We start from the raw sequence: 20,483 nt of genomic DNA, 5'->3' as shown, positions 1-20,483 counted from the left end.
ACCCACTTCCTGTCAGCCTACTGTCATAAAAAAGCAAGCCACTAGAGCCGTGACCCCCACCACTCCCAAAAAAAAAGAATAACGTCATATTGTTGTTTTGTCAGGCCAGATGTCCCTCCTCAGTAAAAGGGTTGGTTCCATTAATAATATGCAGCTCTACCTAGATGACTTCACTCTGATTGGCTACAACCAATCAAACACGCCCCACCCTCATACACACCTCCCTTGTCCCCACACCACTGTTACAAATCCATTATGGTTTTGTGGCTGGTTGAAGTGTTTGTTTTGCAGGTTGTCGGACAGGTTAAAGCCTTTAAACTGGTGGCGCGATTAAACACAGAGGGGCTGAAATGCAAAGCCAGGAGTTCGTAGCGGCTGCTTATGCGGAATACGCAGCTGTAATCCAGTTATCATCCCGCTACCTCAGAGGAGAACTCGCTGCAGGCATACCCACAACACAGTTACGTCATGCAGCTGTCTGCCAGCTCTCCACAGGGACAGTCGTGGTGGTGGATTTTTCAGTTAAAAACATCTTCCTTACATTTGACAGCATTTAGAAATGAAATAAACTTATGTGTAATCACAGCGTTGTGGTCGCCATTTTCCGTGTTGGTGCAGAAGTTGTTTTTTTAATCTGTTTGTTGGAAAACCACAACTTCAATAACTCCAGGTGAAACAGTCTTCAGTAAAGTCCCCATAAACTCTATGTGATTCTCTCATCCTTCGGGACTAAGTGGAACCTGCATGCATTTTAGACCACCGTTGGGCATATCAGCTCTCCTTTTTAGTAACCGCTGTGAAGTTAGTTTGAGGTTGAATGTGGGATATTTGCGATATGTGGCTTCAGCTGTGACTGCCTCCTGTTTGAGCCGATAAAGGGAGGCTGATTTGGGGCTGCCGTCTGCTCGCTGCTCCGCCTTCATCCTCTCAGGTCAGCAAGTGAATCAGCTGGGGGGAGGAGGGGAGGGGTGAAGGGGAAGGGGGGGGGCTGTTTGCTTGATGGTGTGCTCTGATTGGAGAATATGGATTACGTAAAAAGACAACCTGCGGAGAAAGGTAACCTGTTGTCTGATCTGACCGTTTTTCAGCCAATTAACAAAGCTGACTGCCCCTCAGCAGGTCATTTGGTATTCAATTTAGATATTAAAATGGCCTCATTGGTGCACAACAGACCATATTATCGCCCAAAACCTCAGAAAATGTTTATTTGTTGCCATGGCCACTTTAAGCACTTTTTCTGCTCTCTTATTGACAAACCTGCCAATTGGATCTCTGATTGTTGTTTGGTAGCTTGAATGACGCCTAAGAACATCAGTCAAAATGTAGTCTTTAGTTTTTGCCCTCAATTCTGCTGCATATCTTTCAGTGTCAGGGTGGAGTCCGTCCGTCCGTCCGTCTTCTTCCGCTTATCCGGGGTCGGGTCGCGGGGGTAGCAGCTTCAGTAGGGAGGCCCAGACGTCCCTCTCCCCAGCCACTTGGGCCAGCTCCTCAGGAGGAATCCCAAGGCGTTCCCAGGCCAGCCGGGAGACATAGTCCCTCCAGCGTGTCCTGGGTCTTCCCCTGGGCCTCCTCCCGGTGGGACGTGCCCGGAACACCTCACCAGGGAGGCGTCCAGGAGGCATCCTGACCAGATGCCCGAGCCACCTCAACTGGCTCCTCTCGACGTGGAGGAGCAGCGGCTCTACTCTGAGTCCTCCCCGGATGACTGAGCTCCTCACCCTATCTCTAAGGGAGAGCCCAGACACACTACGGAGAAAACTCATTTCAGCCGCTTGTATCCGGGATCTCGTTCTTTCGGTCACGACCCAAAGCTCGTGACCATAGATGAGGGTAGGAACGTAGATCGACCGGTAAATCGAGAGCTTCGCCTTTTGGCTCAGCTCTCTCTTCACCACAACGGATCGGTACAGCGCCCGCTTCACAGCAGACGCTGCACCAATCCGCCTGTCGATCTCCCGCTCCATCCTCCCCTCATTCGTGAACAAGACCCCAAGATACTTGAACTCCTCCACTAGGGGCAGGACATCCTCCCCAACCCGGAGAAGGCACTCTACCCTTTTCCGGTTCAAGACCATGGTCTCGGATTTGGAGGCACTGATTTTCATCCCGGCCGCTTCGCACTCGGCTGCGAACCGCTCCAGTGAGAGCTGTAGATCACGCCCTGATGAAGCCAATAGGACCACGTCATCCGCGAATAGCAGAGACGCAATCCTAAGGCCACCAAAACGGATCCCCTCAACACCTTGGCTGCGCCTAGAAATTCTGTCCATAAAAGTTATGAACAGAATCGGTGACAAAGGGCAACCTTGGCGGAGTCCAACTCTCACCGGAAACGAGTCCGACTTACTGCCGGCAATGCGGACCAGACTCTGACACCGGTCGTACAGAGACCTGACAGCCCTTATTAAAGGGTCCGGTACTCCATACTCCCGGAGTACCCCCCACAGGATCCCCCGGGGGACACGGTCGAATGCCTTCTCCAGATCCACAAAACACATGTAGACTGGTTGGGCAAACTCCCATGCCCCCTCAAGAATCCTGCTGAGGGTGTAGAGCTGGTCCAGTGTTCCACGGCCAGGACGAAAACCACACTGCTCTTCCTGAATCCGAGATTCGACTATCCGACGGACCCTCCTTTCCAGAACCCCTGAATAGACCTTACCAGGGAGGCTTAAGAGTGTGATCCCTCTGTAGTTGGAACACACCCTCCGGTCCCCCTTTTTAAATAGGGGGACCACCACCCCAGTCTGCCAATCCAGAGGAACTGCCCCCGATGTCCACGCAATGTTGCAGAGCCGCGTTAACCAACACAGCCCCACAACATCCAGAGCCTTAAGGTACTCAGGGCGAATCTCATCCACCCCCGGGGCCTTGCCACCGAGGAGCTTTTTAACAACCTCGGCAACCTCAGCCCCAGAGATGGGAGAACCCGACCCAGAGTCCTCAGGCTCTGCTTCCTCAATGGAAGACGTGTTGGTGGGATTAAGGAGGTCTTCGAAGTATTCCGCCCACCGACGCACGACGTCCCGAGTCGAGGTCAGCAGCACACCACCCCCACTGTAAACAGTGTTGGTACTGCACTGCTTCCCCCTCCTGAGACGCCGGATAGTGGACCAGAATCGCTTCGAAGCCGTACGGAAGTCTTTCTCCATGGCCTCTCCGAACTCTTCCCACGCCCGAGTTTTTGCCTGCCGCTTCGACTGCCGGTACACATCAGCTGCTTCCGGAGTCCCACAGGCCAAAAAAGCCCGGTAGGACTCCTTCTTCAGCTTGACGGCTTCCCTCACCGCTGGTGTCCACCAGCGGGTTCGAGGGTTGCCGCCGCGACATGCACCGACAACCTTGCGGCCACAGCTCCAACTAGCCGCCTCAACAATAGAGGCGTGGAACATGGTCCATTCAGACTCAATGTCCCCCGCCTCCCTCGGGACGTGTTTAAAGTTCTCCCGGAGGTGGGAGTTAAAGCTCCGCCTCACAGGGGACTCCGCCAGACGTTCCCAGCAAACCCTCACAGTGCGTTTGGGCCTGCCCGGTCGGACCGGCTTCCTCCCCCGCCATCGGAGCCAACTCACCACCAGGTAGTGGTCGGTGGAGAGCTCCGCCCCTCTCTTCACCCGAGTGTCCAAGACATACGGCCGCAGGTCAGATGAAACGACAACAAAGTCGATCATTGAACTGCGACCTAGGGTGTCCTGGTGCCAAGAGCACATATGGACACCCTTATGCTTGAACATGGTGTTTGTGATGGACAATCCATGACGAGCACAGAAGTCCAACAACAAAACACCACTCGAGTTCAGATCAGGTGGGCCATTCCTCCCAACCACGCCCCTCCAGGTCCCACTGTCATTGCCCACGTGAGCGTTGAAGTCCCCCAGCAAAACGAGGGAGTCCCCAGGAGGGGCACTCTCCAGTACCCCTTCCAAGGACTCCAAAAAGGGTGGGTAATCTGAACTGCTGTTTGGCGCATAAGCGCAAACAACAGTCAGAACCCGTCCCCCCACACGGATGCGGAGGGAGGCCACCCTCTCGTTCACCGGGGAAAACCCCAACGTGCAGGCACCGAGATGGGGGGCAACCAGTATGCCAACCCCAGCTCGGCGCCTCTCACCATGGGCAACTCCAGAGTGGAAGAATGTCCAGCCCCTCTCAAGGAGACTGGTTCCGGAGCCAGAGCGGTGCGTCGAGGTGAGTCCGACTATCTCTAGTCGGAACCTCTCAACCTCGCGCACAAGCTCAGGCTCCTTCCCCACCAGAGAGGTGACATTCCACGTCCCAAGAGACGGGAGGGTGGAGGGTGGAGTCTATAGCAATTTATTATTTTATTCAAAATGGATTTTTTTTTTGGTATTCTTGCTTTGAAGAGCTAATTTTATTCATTTCCAGAAACAATGGATTATTGCAGTAGCTCTAGCAGCAACTGTTCATGGTTGAAATAAGAGACGGCAATGCTCCATAAGTTACAGTCTGGCACAGAGTTCTGCATCAGATACTCAATAAATATATTCACATGGCTTTACTTAGGTCCCTGACTTAGATCTATGTTGTAAATGTGGTATTAGAATAAGAATGAGATGTCTCAGAACATTTTGTGAGATAGGAGAATGGTTGTTTGTCATTAGAGGTCTGTGTCCTGGAGAAACTTTAAAAATGCATTTTTTTTTTCTTGTGTTATTTTTTTAAACATTGTATCCAAAAAAATGTTTTTATCATTCAAGTGAAACATAATGTTTTGTAAATCTGTACCTGATGATGTTTCAACCAAGTAATAGTTTCAGCGTGAGCACAGATGCACCCAGGTTATTGTACTTTTGCTTTTTTGAGTTTTCACCACAACCTATTTAGTTTCAGTTCAAATGTACTAAAAGGTAAAAAAGTAATATAATAAACACACCTTGATCATCATCTCAAAACATAAGAAGGTTTTCTGGATAAGTAGTTGTATTTCAAAACACACTGGTAAATATTTCTCTAATTCTGCCTGCACTGATTATTTGAACAGCCAGAGTCTGTAGCTTACCTGGGCTTGGATGACAGGGCTGGAGAAATCCAACTGGGTCCTTAAACTCTCCGTCATGTCTGCATCTCATGCCTGAAAGAAGAAAGAATCTTACTAGAAGCTGATAAAAACCTAATGAGACTAAATAGCAGGCTAATTTATGGATTTACCCTCAAAATAATCAGTATTTTGCCAGATATAGGAAATTAAACCATTCAGTCATTCGTAAGTCCTCCTGATCAGGAATATTGTAGTTTCATCCAGTGAGTGATGCAGCTCGCTCTAGCTGAACAGAACATTGAAAGGTGATGTTCTGCTTGGAGGCTCTCAGACGAACAGTCACATTCCAGTGTTTTTGATCTCTGGTTAGTCGCCATGACGGGTATTATAAGACGACAGTACACCACCACACATTGATGTAATCTTTGAAAACTAAAGTGACGTCACGCCAACTCTAAGATCGCTACGCCCACACAGAAATCTACCCCAGGCAGCTCTAACCCCCGATAAACGAAGACGTTGTAATCAGTGACAGTAAAGAGTCATTTTTGCCTTATCTACCAACATTGAGGCAAAAAGACAGGGGGGAAAAATTCATAACGAACGGTGAATCATGTTAGGGAAGGTATTTCAAGGTAACCACAGACAAATCGATGTTACATTCCAAGTTAAAATAACAAACTGAAACCCAACTTAGAATATGTATTATAGTAACCTTAAAATGCTTACTGCAGACATTCACCCATTCAAACACACATTCACACCCTGACGATGGTGAGCTATGTCAGTAGCTACAGCTGCCCTGGGACAGACTGACAGAGGCGAGGCTGCCACATATCGGCCCCCCCAGGCCCTCTGACCACCACCAACAGGCCATTCGGGTGAAGCATCTTGCCCTGGGACACAACGACAGACGGTCGGAGCGGGGGATCGAACCAGCAACCCGCCAATTCGGGGAGGGGCAAACTCCCCAACTGCTGCGCCACTGTCACCCCAAATATTAGTTGAAAAAGGTCTCCAAATGATAAGATTATGATTTTGCCGATAATTTACTGAATATTTTATCGTCCAGCAAACTTTGTTATCGCGACAGGCCTACTGATTGATTCTGGTCTAGAGACAGTTTCTCTGTGTTTCAATAGGATAATGTTTCATTAGTTCAAGTCAATCATTTCAACAGATGGATATAGCCTGGATCCATATCAGTTTTTATATGGCCATTGCCAATATTTAAAGGGTCTCTTCATATCCCATATTCATAAAATATTGTGTTATTTTTTTATTTGCTTAATTCTGATTTTGTCCATTGTTTTGTCCTGGGATTAGAGGGCTTGCCAGAATGTCAGTAGCAGAAATGAATCTGGCTGAAGCAGTAGCTTTTTGTCTTTCTCAACCTCTAGAGATCTGTTGGGAGGCACCTTTCAAGTGGCAGACAAACTTGGTATTCTTTTGATCCATTGTAGATATGAAGATTCACTGTATATAACTGAATGCACCTTCCCTACTCTGCACCTTCTTGTATGAGCCGATGTGACGAGTGAATTTCTCCATTGTGAGATCAATAAAGACTATCTTATCTCTTATCTTAAACACCAACGTTTCCAAGTATGTTCGGCCTCACATTCACTGTGAAGTAAATAAAGATTGCCCAGTAGAGATGATGATACTGGAGCTACAGCAGGCTCACCTTTAAACTTGCAACATACCGGCACATCTTTGGGTTCTCCCATTAACCATTTTACATGAGGGTGTGGTGGTCGCTGTCTGTTGAGTCCCATGTCGCCCATTCATTATTGCATAACTTTGCAGTTTTAACCGTTTGGTACCGGATCTCGTTGGGTGTAAAACAAACCCGTTTCCCACAAGATGCTTCTGTTGCTATATGATTTCACTGAATATCTAGCAACAGCAGAAAATCCCTTAAGAGGTATTATGACTTGATTAGGGGTCCAAATATGTTACACATCAAGTTTAACAGAATTAATTTGACATTTTAGCATTTTATGACTTTTAGTTCATGAAAATATTGAACTACATCGAGAAATAACCTAAACATGCAAATGTTCAGTGGGTACATGGGTACAAAATGGTCCATCTATGGGTACAAAGTAGGAGGACAGAAGATTAAAAGGCAGATGGCATTGGTACAAAATGGGGAAAACAGAACTAGAAATCAGGTGAATAGACAAGGCTCCACCAAAAAACATCAGCTTATCAATTTTACAAAACACAAAAAAGATAATCATTTGCGTATCCTGTACCCTGCCTACCCCCTACCGCACCCACCCCTCCAACCACCACAGACACCCAACCCAACCTCCTGCTGTTTTTTTGGACACTACCCTGCATTCTACATGTTGGATCCAGTTCTGCTCTGTGGCTACATTACCAGGTAGGTAAGCAGCAAATCTTAACATGTAGAAAGATTTATTTGAGTGTGACTGTGTGACTCGAAGCTTCATCATAGCCGACATCCTGTGACCTTTATGCAATTCCTATGTAAGGATTTAAGCAAGCTTAATAGCAATATAAAAAGTTTCTTTTTACTACGACAAAAGCAAATGGCTTCATTTCTAAAGGTGATGTTTGGTGATAAGGTGCTAATTCAAACTCATTGACCACTGATTAGTTCCACATTTGCCCTTTGAAACTATAAAAAAAAGATGAATTCCGGGGGCTTCTGCAGCATTTTTTACTTTACAGTCAAATGACAAAGCAACGGCTTGTACTGCAAGGTCTGCATTCACATTACAAGTGAGGACAATGCATGAGCACAGTTGAACCAACAAGTGCTTTAGAAATAGCACCCCTCAGGCTTTACTATGTGACTAACTGCATATTCTGGACAGACACACTTATGGCTTTAGTAAAGGTCTACGATCACGGAATCAGGGCTTGGTCAGATGATTGTTTTTTGATTGGCAAAAATAATATCTTAACTTCCGAGAATGGTGACCACTCACTATTTGTAATCTATATAATAAATAAATAAAATTGCTTTAAATGTTACGTCACCTTTTTTTTTTAAAAAGAAAAAAAAAGGAAACTTTTTAAAGAATTTTGATAAATACATACAACAGGAAATGCTTAATTTTTAAACAACCACCATTTTAATTTTTTTTTAGGATTTAGAATTTAAAATTTTTTTTACAAAAAAAGATACCTACACTTTCTTCAACATAATGTTGATATTTGTGGAAAACAATGTAAAAATAAACACACTATTTCCAACCTAATCACAAGAAAAGTAGATTTAAACAATATTACTGGAACTTTTGGTGTCATTCTGTTGTGGAAATTTAATGCTATTATTCCAGGTAAAAACATGAAAACAGCTAAAACCTGCATTTGTTATTATATTTATATTTAAATACATCAGTTGGTTCTTAATTTTTAGTTATTATGGAAAGTCCAAAGAGCCACTTGCGTCTCCTGAGCCACAGGTTTCAGACCCCTGCTCTAGGCAGAACGCGTAAAGTTTTGTTAAAACTAAGTGGTTACCTGGCTTTTAAGATTAGTCCAAGCATTTTTGGTAGAGCTGAGCTTAGGATTTTCCAGAAACGTAATATCAGAAACACAATGACAGAACAATCTAAAGATAAAAAATAATGTTGTTTATTCATCTTCTGTACGCTATACTTCATGGATTTATATATCTCTCCATTTCTTAATCACTTTTTTATCTGTCTCTCCATCTTCCTCTTATTTATCCATCTGTCAGCCTCTACCATCTATTTCAAAATTTGTTTTCTGTTTCTCTCCACCATCCTTAATTTGCTGTATTGTTGCGCGTCAGGGACATGGAATGAGTCATTTGGGCTATTTTGTATATGTTTAGCAGGAGTAGGAGAGTTACTCATGCTGCTTCTCATAGGACAGTAAGTGCTTTGAGTATAATGGCCCATTACGCTTAAATATGCTGGCGAGAACCCTGGTTTCTTGCAAGTCTTCACAATCCTGCACTTTTTCCTCATTTTTTTCACAATATAAAAGCATTGATGTACTTTATTAGGATTTGATGTGAATGACCCAAACAAAGTTAGTTTTAATTGTCAGGGTGCCCAAGACCAGTCCTAGAGAGCTACATCCCTGCATCCTTCTTCAACAGACCTGACAGTCCATGGTGGGGGTGGGAGGGGTCTTCTATGGTTGTCTGAGCCCTGGCCACGTAGCATCTTTGAGCAGTGTCATGGATGAAAGGAAGTGCTGTCCTAATGTTTTCTCTACTGTCCTCGCCACTCTCTCTACACATTGCAAGTTTGAGGCATTGCAGACCCAAAACCAGACAGCGATGCAGCTGATCCTTAGGCTTTATTTCCGCGTGTCTGTGATTTGCACCCCTAGGAATTTGATGCTGCTAACTCGCTCTATGGAAGCATTGTTTCTGAGGAGGGGTGTGTGACTTCGCATGTTTTTTTCTGACTGACAATCTCTTTTGTTTTGTTGACATCCAGGATCAGATTGTTTTTTTCACACCAGTCCACCATGTGTTTCACCTCCACTCTGTAGGCCAGTCAGTGTTGTCCCTGTTGTCCCTGATAGACAACACTGACTGATCCGAGTTTGAAATGAGTTTAAATATAATGAACCATTAAAATGTATTTATTTTGAAAAACCACCACCTGCTCCTTTCCTGTCTGGCTGCAAAGCTTGCATGGCAGCGGCTGAACGCAATGCGCTGCTCTCAGGAGGGTAAGAAAACCAGAGAGGACAGTCCGGTGTTGTCAATTTAGCATCTTTTCTGATCCCTCTAGCAATTTTCTTTCAAAAAGCAATTAGCAACAAGTAAGTTAGCGACTTTTTTTGTTTTAATGGCGACTTTATCGAAAGCACCAGTGCTTCTGAAGTCACTGAGGCAGCAGTGAAAGCTTGAGCTGCAATGAGAGCTTCCCCTTCCCTCAGTGCTGTCTCAGAGGCACAACACAGCTACTGCTGCTGCCTCATCACTTAAATGCAGTTTTTAAAAGTAATATTTTTTTGTCTCTAAGACTGTTGCACTTAAACGATTCCCTGAATTTGATTCACACACAGCTTCAAATCACCAATGCCCCTCATTTTGTGTGCCTCTGATATCTGTCTTTTTGGCACAGTTTGTTTTATGTGATGTGGATTCAAGCAATGTATTATAATTAATAAATAATTTGAAAAGACAGTTCTTAGTTCCAAACACAATCACCTATTCTTTGTCTTGGCAAAAGCTCTCCTACCGCCTGCGTCACCAACGTAAGAACAAATATGCAAATTAGATGACGTCCCCCATCCCACACACAAAAAAAAAACAAAAAAAACGGTAAAATCCTAGAGGAAAGACTGTAAAGCATTTTATGTCTCAGCATATTGTATGGGATATACACAGTGCAGGTGAGTAGGCATTTAGCATGGGTGATGAGGACAACACAGGGGATTGTGTGATGCAGTCTATAGGACCTAGACTCAAAGGCTGTCCGCCCCGGGTTTTACCACCCAGAGCGCAGCGCCTTTCCTGGAAGTTAGTTAGCCCCTCAACGCTAATGCCGTCATCAGAAATGGAGGAGTTTACTAGGGATGCACAATATAGCAGCATTAAAATCGGTATCAGACAATGTTAGTCATTTTTTTACGTATCGGTATCAGTTCGATAAGTAAAACTGGGCCCATATTAACAATTGATGTTTATTTCCACCTAGATGCCCCATGTGCCTGTGTTTCAAGAAGGGGAGGGGAGGGTGTTGATCATGTGGCTTTTGATTGGTCATGTGACAGTGATGCATTCCAGCCAGGATTGTGGAGTTTTAAAATGAAACAGAGATGCAATGTCAGCATCGTGGTCGTTTTTCACAGTGTCGAAAGAAGACGTACGGAAAGCAGTGTGGAAGTCTAGAATGTAACTCACATTGAAAAATTCATTTAGCAAAATTTACAGTCAGTAAAATAACCCTACAAAATTTGACCATCACAAAAACATAAATGTGCGCACACACACACACACACACATCTGTAGATTTCAGTTATTGGACATAACAGTAATGTTAATATCGGTGCATCCCTAGATATATGTCTCAGAATAATAGCACAGCGGTCTTTCATCTCACAATTTGGTGTTGAATCCAGTTTCAAGTAATACACTTTGTTCTCCAAGGAAGGGCGTTGGCAAGCTAGATGGAGTAGGAGGTGTTCTGCAAAGATTAGCTTTTAGCTTAGCCCTACCCGGCTACCACGCTTCCATTTCCTATCACACCACCTCTGTCTCCTCCAGGTGGGGCCTGTGGTGGTGTGAGCTCCCACTGCTTCATCAACAGCTGGGTCTCACAGTCCCAGGTCGCTCATTGTGTACAGGGTTGTAACGCCTATTGTCATTAATGACCAGAATATGCGTAATCCTAGGATAAACTGCCGATCGTATGCTAGTGTCTAATTATAACACTGAGGGTTCAGTACTGAATTATACAGTATTGATGCCTTATTTGGCATTAAGTGTGCATTTAGACCTGAGCAGGGCACTGCTGTAAGAATACGGGACGCATCTAAAAGTCTCAGCTCTCGAGGACTGAACTTGGGGACACAGGGTGTACAGGAAGACAACTGATATAATTTACAGCTGAAACGCTTTGAGTTCTGTGCTTTGTACAAAGAACATGTGTATAAAACAACCATTAAAATCCAGTGACACAACTGAGTCGCTTAGTTAGTTAATAGTCCACATGTGTGTATGAATCTCAAGATAAATCCAGATGCTTGTTGGTGAACGAACAGACAAAAGGAACAGAGCAACATCCCTAACTTTGAACATCTCACACACAAAAAAAACGTTAGTCATCGCCATAAATTAGAAAGAGTATGGCAGAGTTCCAAACCCAGCCGAGACAATTAGGTCCATTTCACTGACAGATCACGCAAAGGAAGCATTAATCAGAGAAGCAGCAAAAAAGACCATGGTAACAGTAGAGAGAGAGAAACTGCATTGATACAGAGCTAAGGTGGGAAAATCTGTTGACAGGAAAAAGAGGTGCAGAATATCTCGTATGCCTTTGTCTGTGAGGTTTTGTGTTTTAGGACAATTGTTAAATCTGGATGTCTTCTGGATTTTTCGCTGCAAAACAATGTAGCTATCCATACAAATGAAGTAATATTGACATTCATCGGTTAGTTGTTCAAATCTGGCCTCTGTGGAAGCATAGTGCAAAAATAAAGCAATAAGTGTTTTTAACTGTGCACTGGAAAGATTTAGAAGACTGTGCTCTGGTCAGGTAAGACAAAACCTGCAGAAAACAGACACTGAATTTCACACCATCTTTACAGTGAAACATGGTGATGGATGCATTCTTTCTTTGAGGAAGCTTTTCTTCAGCAGAAAAGACAGGGAAGTTGATCAGAGCTGACAGGAAGATGGATGGAGCTAAATCCAGGCCAATTCTGGAAGAAAACCTGTTAGAGGCTGCAGAAGACCTGAGACTGCATGTTTAGCAGGGCAACCCTCCTAAATCTCCACCTAGATGCCCCATGTGCCTGTGTTTCAAGAGGGGGGGGAGGGTGTTGATCATGTGGCAACCCTCCTAAACATGCAGCCAGAGGTACTATGGGATGGTTTAGATCAAAGCAAATCTAGGTGGTAGAATGGCCTAGTCAAAGTCCAGCCCTAAATTCAGCAGAAAACTTTGCCAAGACTTAAAAATGTTTGTTCACAAATGCCCTCCAGCCAATCTGACGTAAACTAATCTGCATACAAGAATCAGCTAAAAGTCTTTAGATGTACAAAGCTGCAAGACCCAGACCAGGAGACCTGCATCTGGAACTGTGGGGAAAGCTGGTTCTGAACCGGACAACACGAGGATCGTTGTTTGGCACAACTAATGCGTGGAAGATAACTATTCTTCCTTTACACAATAACTCACTACTTCGTATTGGTTGATCGCCTGAAATCCCACTAAAACACACCGAGGGTTAAGTTTGAAACCTGACTAAATGTAGAAACGTTCGGGGTGTTTGGGGACGTTTGCAACGCAACAGACGCGAATAGGAGAATCACCCTGCTGTGCTCCCTCAGCTGACACTTCACCAGAAGTCGGTCATTTAAGATCAATGTATGATTTAAACTTGGACTTTTAAATGGAGATGCTCGGGCTGAATCGTGGGATGCTGACGTGTTTCATCCAGCGTAACGTCAGATCGGTCCGTTAGGTTCTCTCTGCGTCATCTAGCTTATCCTGCGTCGGACACAGGTACTAACAGATCGAGAAGGCTTTCAGCACACTCAGCCAATCATTTAGTGCGCTTCCAGCCGGTAAATACAGACGTCTACGTTCTCCCCATCATGCTAATGAGTGCACTAATGAGGCGATAGCGGGGCGACTTCTCACCACATGCTAATGGAAAGTTTCAGCTACTAGTGACTCCGTCTGCAGCCTAACTACCCCCTAAAACGGCTGAAGAACATACACGTCAGTTTAAACAAAACAGAGCCAACAATCGCTGCTGATAAACTCTACCTTCCTCAATCAGCTCCCTGCAAACCGCCGTCCGTAAACGCACATGGAACTACGGCGTCCTCTGAGGACCAAAACGAACGGAATTACAACTAGACGTTGCATTAATTTAACGGAAACTCTGCTCTTATGAAGTTAAAGCGTGTGGGTACATTATTATCATCATTATTATTATTATGTTTGCATGTGTTCCTTCAGCGATTTCTACATATTCCGGTTATCTTTGAAATATCCAACCGTATTTAATATGAAAATGTTTGGTTTAACTGGCTGCGATCGGCTCTGAGTAACAGTAAGAGAAGGTTGTTCATTCAGCTAGGTGGTTATTTTTCATCGTCATCATTAATGCTGTCTAACTAAATATTGGCTGCAATTGTCTTTTAACAGAATTATCTACAAGTCCTATTATCTGCTGGGTTTTGCCGTGCAGTAATATATACTCACTGACTTTAGTTTAGTGAAATGATAGGAATAAGAATTCTATTAATTTAGTTGTTTTATTTGCGGGTGAATAACATTAACCCTGTCACAACAGAAATGTTAAACCGCTCGGCATATGACATATAAACTACACAAAAGTTACCACAAAAACATTAATACTGTTACGGCAAGTATTTTTAAAAGTAATTATTTTGTGTTCCACAAAAGTTTTATATTAGCCTAATGTTTCTCTCTTTCCTTCACGCTTTCTGCTCATCTTTTGTGTGTTAAAGAACAGTTACAGTACTAACAAAATGTGTTGCTTCACTCACTTTTTGTGTGTAAAATAACAGGAATTTGATAATAATCTAAATGATAAAATATTGAATCATGTTTAAACTGCAACGAGGGCTTAAATCCGAGTTCGCCCCGGGACATGAAGGCACCATAATTACAGCGTGTGGTCGGAGATCACCGTTTTTGCTCTCCTCTTATTGGTGGCTTGCATCTCGTGCTCTCTGCGCTGTCGCTGCGCGTGCGCTTTACTTTCCCTAGGCGTCAGGCCCGGGGAATTCAGCTAGAAATGTAAAGGAAGGAGGAGAGCTTCACTCTCAAAATAAAGGTCTGGGGAACAAATTGCACTGCACATGCATCAGGACAAACTTCACTTGGCTTCATTTTGTTTTCTATAATAATAAAATTAATAATAATAACCTTTATTGTCATTACAGCATACATTCCAATGAGATTTGTCCTCTGCATTTATCCCTTAGTCAGCAGTGGGCTGCCCCTGTGTGGTACCCTGGGAATATTCTGGGGTTAACAGTCTTGCTCTGCAACCCAGAGTGTTAGTCTGCGGGAGTAGAACCAGGGACCTTGCCACCTCTCCAGGATTTAAGTGCTCTGCTCTCCAACCACCAGGCCACCACTCCCCCACTTTGATCAAGAACATAAAATAATATTTGGTCAGGAAGTAGATCAAAGTTCCGTTTGTATCATGTCTGCCCAACGACGGATGAACCCTCTGATCATACGCTGGGAGCAGGTGTTGGAGCCATGGCTCCAGTGTCTAGTTTGAGGCTTGGGGCCTGTGTTTTAGTGCCTATAGGCCATTGTTCATGACATCTACCTGTAGTGCATTCAATTTACACCCACCTGGATTCTATATAAACACATGTGAACTCTCCTGTTTATTAATTGCCTTGGCGATCTTGGTTGTAAGTCATCGCTATCCATGGAAACCGAAATCAACTGCCGTTGACGCAACAGTGGCTCTTCTCAGGAAACCGAAATGGACTGGACTTACTACTCAGCTGCTAATTAACTTTTACAGAGCCACGACTGAAAACATCCTGTCTTAGTGTGACTGTGGTATGGAAGCTGCACGGTACCGGAGAGGAAGGGTCTAGCACATGTGGTGAGGACACATGGGATTGTGGGATGCCGTCTGGTCTGCACAATGAATCAAAAACAAATAGACTTAAAAACAGCTTCTTTCCCAAAGCTGTGAGGGCAATCACCCCTGATGACAATCAAATAAACCACCAGCCCAGTTCATAGTCTATTACATGTTTACAAACACTCTACCGGTCCCATGGGTTCTTGATCCAATTGAGAACTAGTTATACGGTCTCTCATATGCTAATGTCTATTTGCAAACTTTAGTTTCTCGGGGAATGTTTGTTTGGACATCCATGCAAATTGCACAGTTCTGTAACTTGAATATCTCAATTAACTGAGCAGCATTTTACATCATCCTGTAAACTGTCTGCTTTTGGTCTTGTACTTCAGCCCACTTACAATTTTTAACATGACTAGTTACACACTTTTTAACATTGTCAGCAAGCATTCATCCAATACGCTGATGCAGTAGACTACATCATCTGTATAGGGACTGGAATCTGCCTTTTTGGCTCGACCATTTTATTGAATGCTGTTTGCAAATGCTGTTGGTGCAATCAAAAAAAAAAAAAAAAAAAGTGAAAACAGTATGTCTCGTGTCTGTGTTATGCGTAATCTATGCGCATCCTGAGCCGGCATCTCACCAAAATCTCATTATAGCAACACACGCTGACAAGAAAGATTCTTGAGCGATTGCGTTTATTTTGAAAGTCCACGCCGGAAGCCGCGTCTCTAACTATGGGGAATTGACCGCCGGTGAGCCTCTGAAAGTCTTCAGTTTGACTCGGGTCCAGGAGAGACCATGTCTGCCGTCACAGGCGAGCTGTATTCCCCTTTAATCTCGTTTGCAACTCTTTCTCCATGCTAGAGCAGTAACGCGGGGCCTGGAGGATGGCCGGCTCGGTGAGTAGCCAGTCTGCCGGCTTTAGATCACCATGTGTCGGCTTGTTATTTCTCCGTTTATAGTGGCGCCGGAGCGGAGGGTCGCTGCTCCTGCACGGTCTCTCGGTGTGAGGAGGATTTTTCCAGCCGCACGGTTAGCTAGTCTCTACCTGCTCTCTGGAAGTTAACGTTGCGCTCCGGCCGAAGACACTGCGGGGAAATATTACCAACGAAATAAAAGCTTTACGCAGACTTCTGTCCGGCTGCTTCAAAATACCAGAATGTCATCCTTTTTATTAAAGGCGCAGCCTGGGCACGGGCTTAAAGTGGAATGATGTCAGCCTCTCTTCCTCCCCGTTGGTTGTGTCCTTTAGCAGGTACATTATCGGGGCCGTTGAAGTCAGGTTTGTTTATCTGGAAGTTTAGATGTGCGCAGTCGCAGGGATCCACTCGGGATCGTTTCAGATGCGCTAATTGGACCGACCGTTCTAGCTGGATCGGCCTGAGAGACGGAATTCAGCAGCCCGCTGTTTTACATGTTCTACCAGATTCTGCTGCATGTCTCTTTAAACGTGTCTTGGTGAACGGACTCGCTGTGTGTGTGTGTGTGTGTGTGTGTGTGTGTGTGTGTGTGTGTGTGTGTGTGTGTGTGTGCTTGTGTGTGCGCGCGCGCACTGCAGGGCGCCGTTCAGGTGAAACTGGAACTCGGACATCGCGCCCAGTTCAGAAAGAAACCCACGGCGGAGGGCTTCACCCACGACTGGATGGTGTTCGTCCGTGGACCGGAGAATAGCAACATTCAGCACTTCGTGGAGAAAGTGGTGTTTCACCTGCACGAGAGCTTCCCGAAGCCGAAACGAGGTAGAGAGCCGCGCGCAAGTTCTGCTTGCTTCGCCTTTTTCTCTGCAGGGCGCTCTATTCTTTCCGTGCTGGCCAGTAGGAGGGGAGAGAGAGGGGGGTAGCTGACTTTGAAGTTTCACTGCTGCCCATGATCAAAGAGGGCCTGCAGTTCAGTCTTCCCTCGATGCCATAAAGTTTAGCTTTGGCTGCTTTCACTAGATTATGTAAATGGATCCTGCACTGAGAAGGCTGCTGCTCCGCTGGTGTGTTTTTCAGAGGAGGCTGGTGCAAGCATGTTGGAGAGGACGAGTTGTCTCAAAGTTCAAACAGATAACTCCTTTTGGACTGTTGGCAGAACTGGTTTTAGTCATAATGAAGAAAAAAAAAAGTTTGCAGGTGATTCCTAAATGGTGATTTTTGTTAAACTGGAATGCGGATGCAGAATCATCTTTTTCTGCGTTGTTGGAAATCCAAATACAGAATAACCCTGCAGGTTATAGGGCCTTACGACTTAATCCTTACTGAAAAGCATGACAACATATTGTAATGCGCTCAGCATGTGTGTATATATAGTTTCTTTTGAATTCCCATTTTTAAAATGTAGGAACATTTTCTTTTTACCTGTAAGTTTATCAATCAGGGTTAATGTCTATTTCCTCTGTTCAATGTCTCATATTAAATAATATAATTTCTGTCTTCACATTTCAGCAAACACAGAAAAACAAGCTTTCACTATAGCAGAGTATTTAAGGTGCTTCTTTGCATTAGTCATTTGAATATAAATTGTTTTTGTAGAATAAATTTAGCCCAATGTTTGGTTCACATTAGAGCATCTGTAAGGTAAAGGCGCTATGGTCAACTAAATGACTGCAAGACACTATGGATGGCCTTTGGCTGTCAAATAAGTCACATTTGTTCAATCTTTATCTTAGAACTATTTTATTGTTGCTGATCTTTAACGTTTAAGCGGTTTCTTGTCTTGAAAATATGCAGCATGGGTTAAAATGTGAGCAAAAGAAGGGGACTTTTTAGAATTTAAAGCACTGTCACATCTATGAAGTATTTGTTACTTCGTGTGTGCTCCTGTTCTGATCTGATTCTGAACAGTGCATTCTGAATGCTGTATTTGGCAGGATATTATATTTCATGTGTCAGGCATGCAAACTATTCATATAACTATACTGCTCAAAAAAATAAATAAAGGGAACACTTGGAGTTACATTCTCCAAGTTACATTATGTTGTTTAAGTGTTCCCTTTATTTTTTTAAGCAGTATATATTTGGTCAGTTGAAAGGTCTCAAGCTATCGATATGCCCACACCTGATGTGTATGTCTAACAGGTGAGATTCTAAAGCTAATGGAAACTGATCTAGATATTGTATAATGGTAAAGGAGGAAAAGTGTTAAGAAAATGTGGATTCATTGTTAATGGTATCTTCATCCCCGTTTTAGCAATAGAACCACAATTAAATACTTTCTTGAAATTATGGAACCCAGAGGGTACTTTTCTATGATTTCACTGTTTTATTTTCTTAACTTTTCTTTTGTAGTGAAAGACCAACTGATCATTGCATAATTAACTTTCAGTGTATGATTGTCACCTAGTCCTAGTGGTCAGATAATTATTATCTGAATTAATCAGTAAGTGGTGTCGACAGTTTCAAGCATTCAACATGCTAAGGTGAGCGAAGTGTCTTCATAGCACAGTGAGAGATTAAGTAAAGCCATTGTGTCATTGTTACAACATTTGAGTCTCAGTTGTGTTGACTATGAGCACTGTTGCTCATGTGTGATATGCACGGCTTGTAGGAGATGGAGCGGTCATTTGGCAAAATTCTTTGACATGACCCGGAAATCTTTGCTAGTCTGGTTTATAGGGTTGTCACGATATAAAAAATGTTATATATATTTTTTTATATATATATTTTATATAAAAACTCGGTACCGATACAAAGGAATATACAAAAAAATATTTTCAATGCTGCGGCAACATTTTTGAAGGCACAAAGTTCTAAAATTTTTTCTAGTATTGATCAGAATCAGAATCAGACATACTTTAGTAATCCCAGAGGGAAATTACTTTTGTTACACACTACAGATATTGAGATATACAAATGTTTATATATATATATATATACAACATTCTACACAAAATAATATAAATATATACATATATAACTCTCTCTCTCTCTCTCTCTCTCTCTCTCTCTCTACTTGAAAATAAACTTGTAATATTACAAGTTTATTTTCGGATCCCTTTAGATTCATTCTCCTGAATTTATTCTCCTAAAGAATAAAAATATTTTATTAATTAATCTAACCTGGCCCTATTACTCCAGGAGTGAAATAATTTTGCAAACTGTGATTATTCTGGAAATGTTCCCCCTTAATTCTCATAATATGATGTTTTTATCATAACATTATCACTTTTGTGTTTGTTTGTTTATTTTTATTTTATTGACCTAGGACTTTTTTTACTTTTTTTCCTCATATTATTAATTTTACCTTTTTAATACTCACCCAAAAAGTCTGTTCCTAAAGGTTCACATGTGACACGGTTTTATGAAATAATGAAGACCACAATGTTTAGATTTAACAAATTGATCCTTATATTCATAACACATACACACACACACAAATATATATATATATATATATATATAATACATATGTATAGCAAAATAACATATAAAATAATATAATAAAATTCAATCAAAATAACAATAGATACCCACACAACTTCACACTTTCTCCGTTGGATACTCTCCCACCATGGTGATAGTATGATGAGCCCAGAAGCAGCTTTCCACTTCATCGCATGTGACACAATGGCTGTATATTGCCGGGATCAAAGGTGTAAACACAAAGGTGATAAAATGGTACAAGAGAATGTTTAATTGTATCCTGAGATTCAGAAGAAGTGAAGGTGAGCAAACTTTGCTACTAACCATTGAGTGGCAGTGAGTGTGAGGGGCTAACATCCAAAGGAAACACAAGCAATCTAATACAGCGCAGATTTGCTCTGATCACTATTATTAGTGGTAAGGACACTGTCAAATGTTTCAAAGAAGAATCAGACAGTGATGCTGTTCGTCAGTAAACAAAGACCATATGTAAGCGTATAAGACTGATGCAAATGTATCAGTTACATTCATGGGGAAAAAAACACTGTTTATTTACTCTGCCTGTGATTAGAATCTTATTCTTTACTTTTAGTTTCTTCACATCCTTCACACAGCCACTGTAGCTTTAGTTGAACGTGTCCGAAGACTTCAAGGACCGTCGTTTCTCCATAGTGTAGGCACTTGTTTGTTACTGCTGGGAGGGAATCCCACTCAGCAGACATTTTGCTTTTGTCCACCTCATATGGATCTATACTTGTGGTCCTCGAGGTTTGGTGTCCTGGAACGTTTAGATGTGTCCCTGGTCCAATGCACCTGAATCAAATGGTTGAATAACCTCTTCAGTATGCAGTCAC

General features: G+C 43.2%; 2 protein-coding genes across 2 annotated transcripts in view; one reads left to right on the top strand and one right to left on the bottom strand.

Annotated features, from left to right (window-relative positions):
* Nucleotides 1–13,568, bottom strand: part of focad (focadhesin) — an 82,140-nt gene extending 68,572 nt beyond the window's left edge. The window contains exons 1-2 of the mRNA XM_012880178.3: nucleotides 13,465–13,568; nucleotides 5,021–5,092 (exon numbers count right to left, since the gene is read on the bottom strand). Of these exons, the coding sequence (XP_012735632.2) occupies nucleotides 5,021–5,077 (57 nt within the window). The 5' untranslated portion in view covers nucleotides 5,078–5,092; nucleotides 13,465–13,568. The remainder of the gene's footprint in view (nucleotides 1–5,020; nucleotides 5,093–13,464) is intronic.
* Nucleotides 13,569–16,041: 2,473 nt separating this feature from the next.
* Nucleotides 16,042–20,483, top strand: part of mllt3 (MLLT3 super elongation complex subunit) — an 80,367-nt gene continuing 75,925 nt past the window's right edge. Inside the window, exons 1-2 of the mRNA XM_036146115.1 lie at nucleotides 16,042–16,185; nucleotides 16,845–17,025. Coding sequence (XP_036002008.1) covers nucleotides 16,174–16,185; nucleotides 16,845–17,025 — 193 coding nt within the window. The 5' untranslated portion in view covers nucleotides 16,042–16,173. The remainder of the gene's footprint in view (nucleotides 16,186–16,844; nucleotides 17,026–20,483) is intronic.

The sequence above is a fragment of the Fundulus heteroclitus genome, chromosome 14 (genome assembly GCF_011125445.2).
Source record: "Fundulus heteroclitus isolate FHET01 chromosome 14, MU-UCD_Fhet_4.1, whole genome shotgun sequence".
Lineage (NCBI taxonomy): Eukaryota > Metazoa > Chordata > Actinopteri > Cyprinodontiformes > Fundulidae > Fundulus > Fundulus heteroclitus.
The sequence above is the reverse complement of the archived record's forward strand: the minus strand, read 5'-3'. Positions and strand labels throughout refer to the sequence as shown.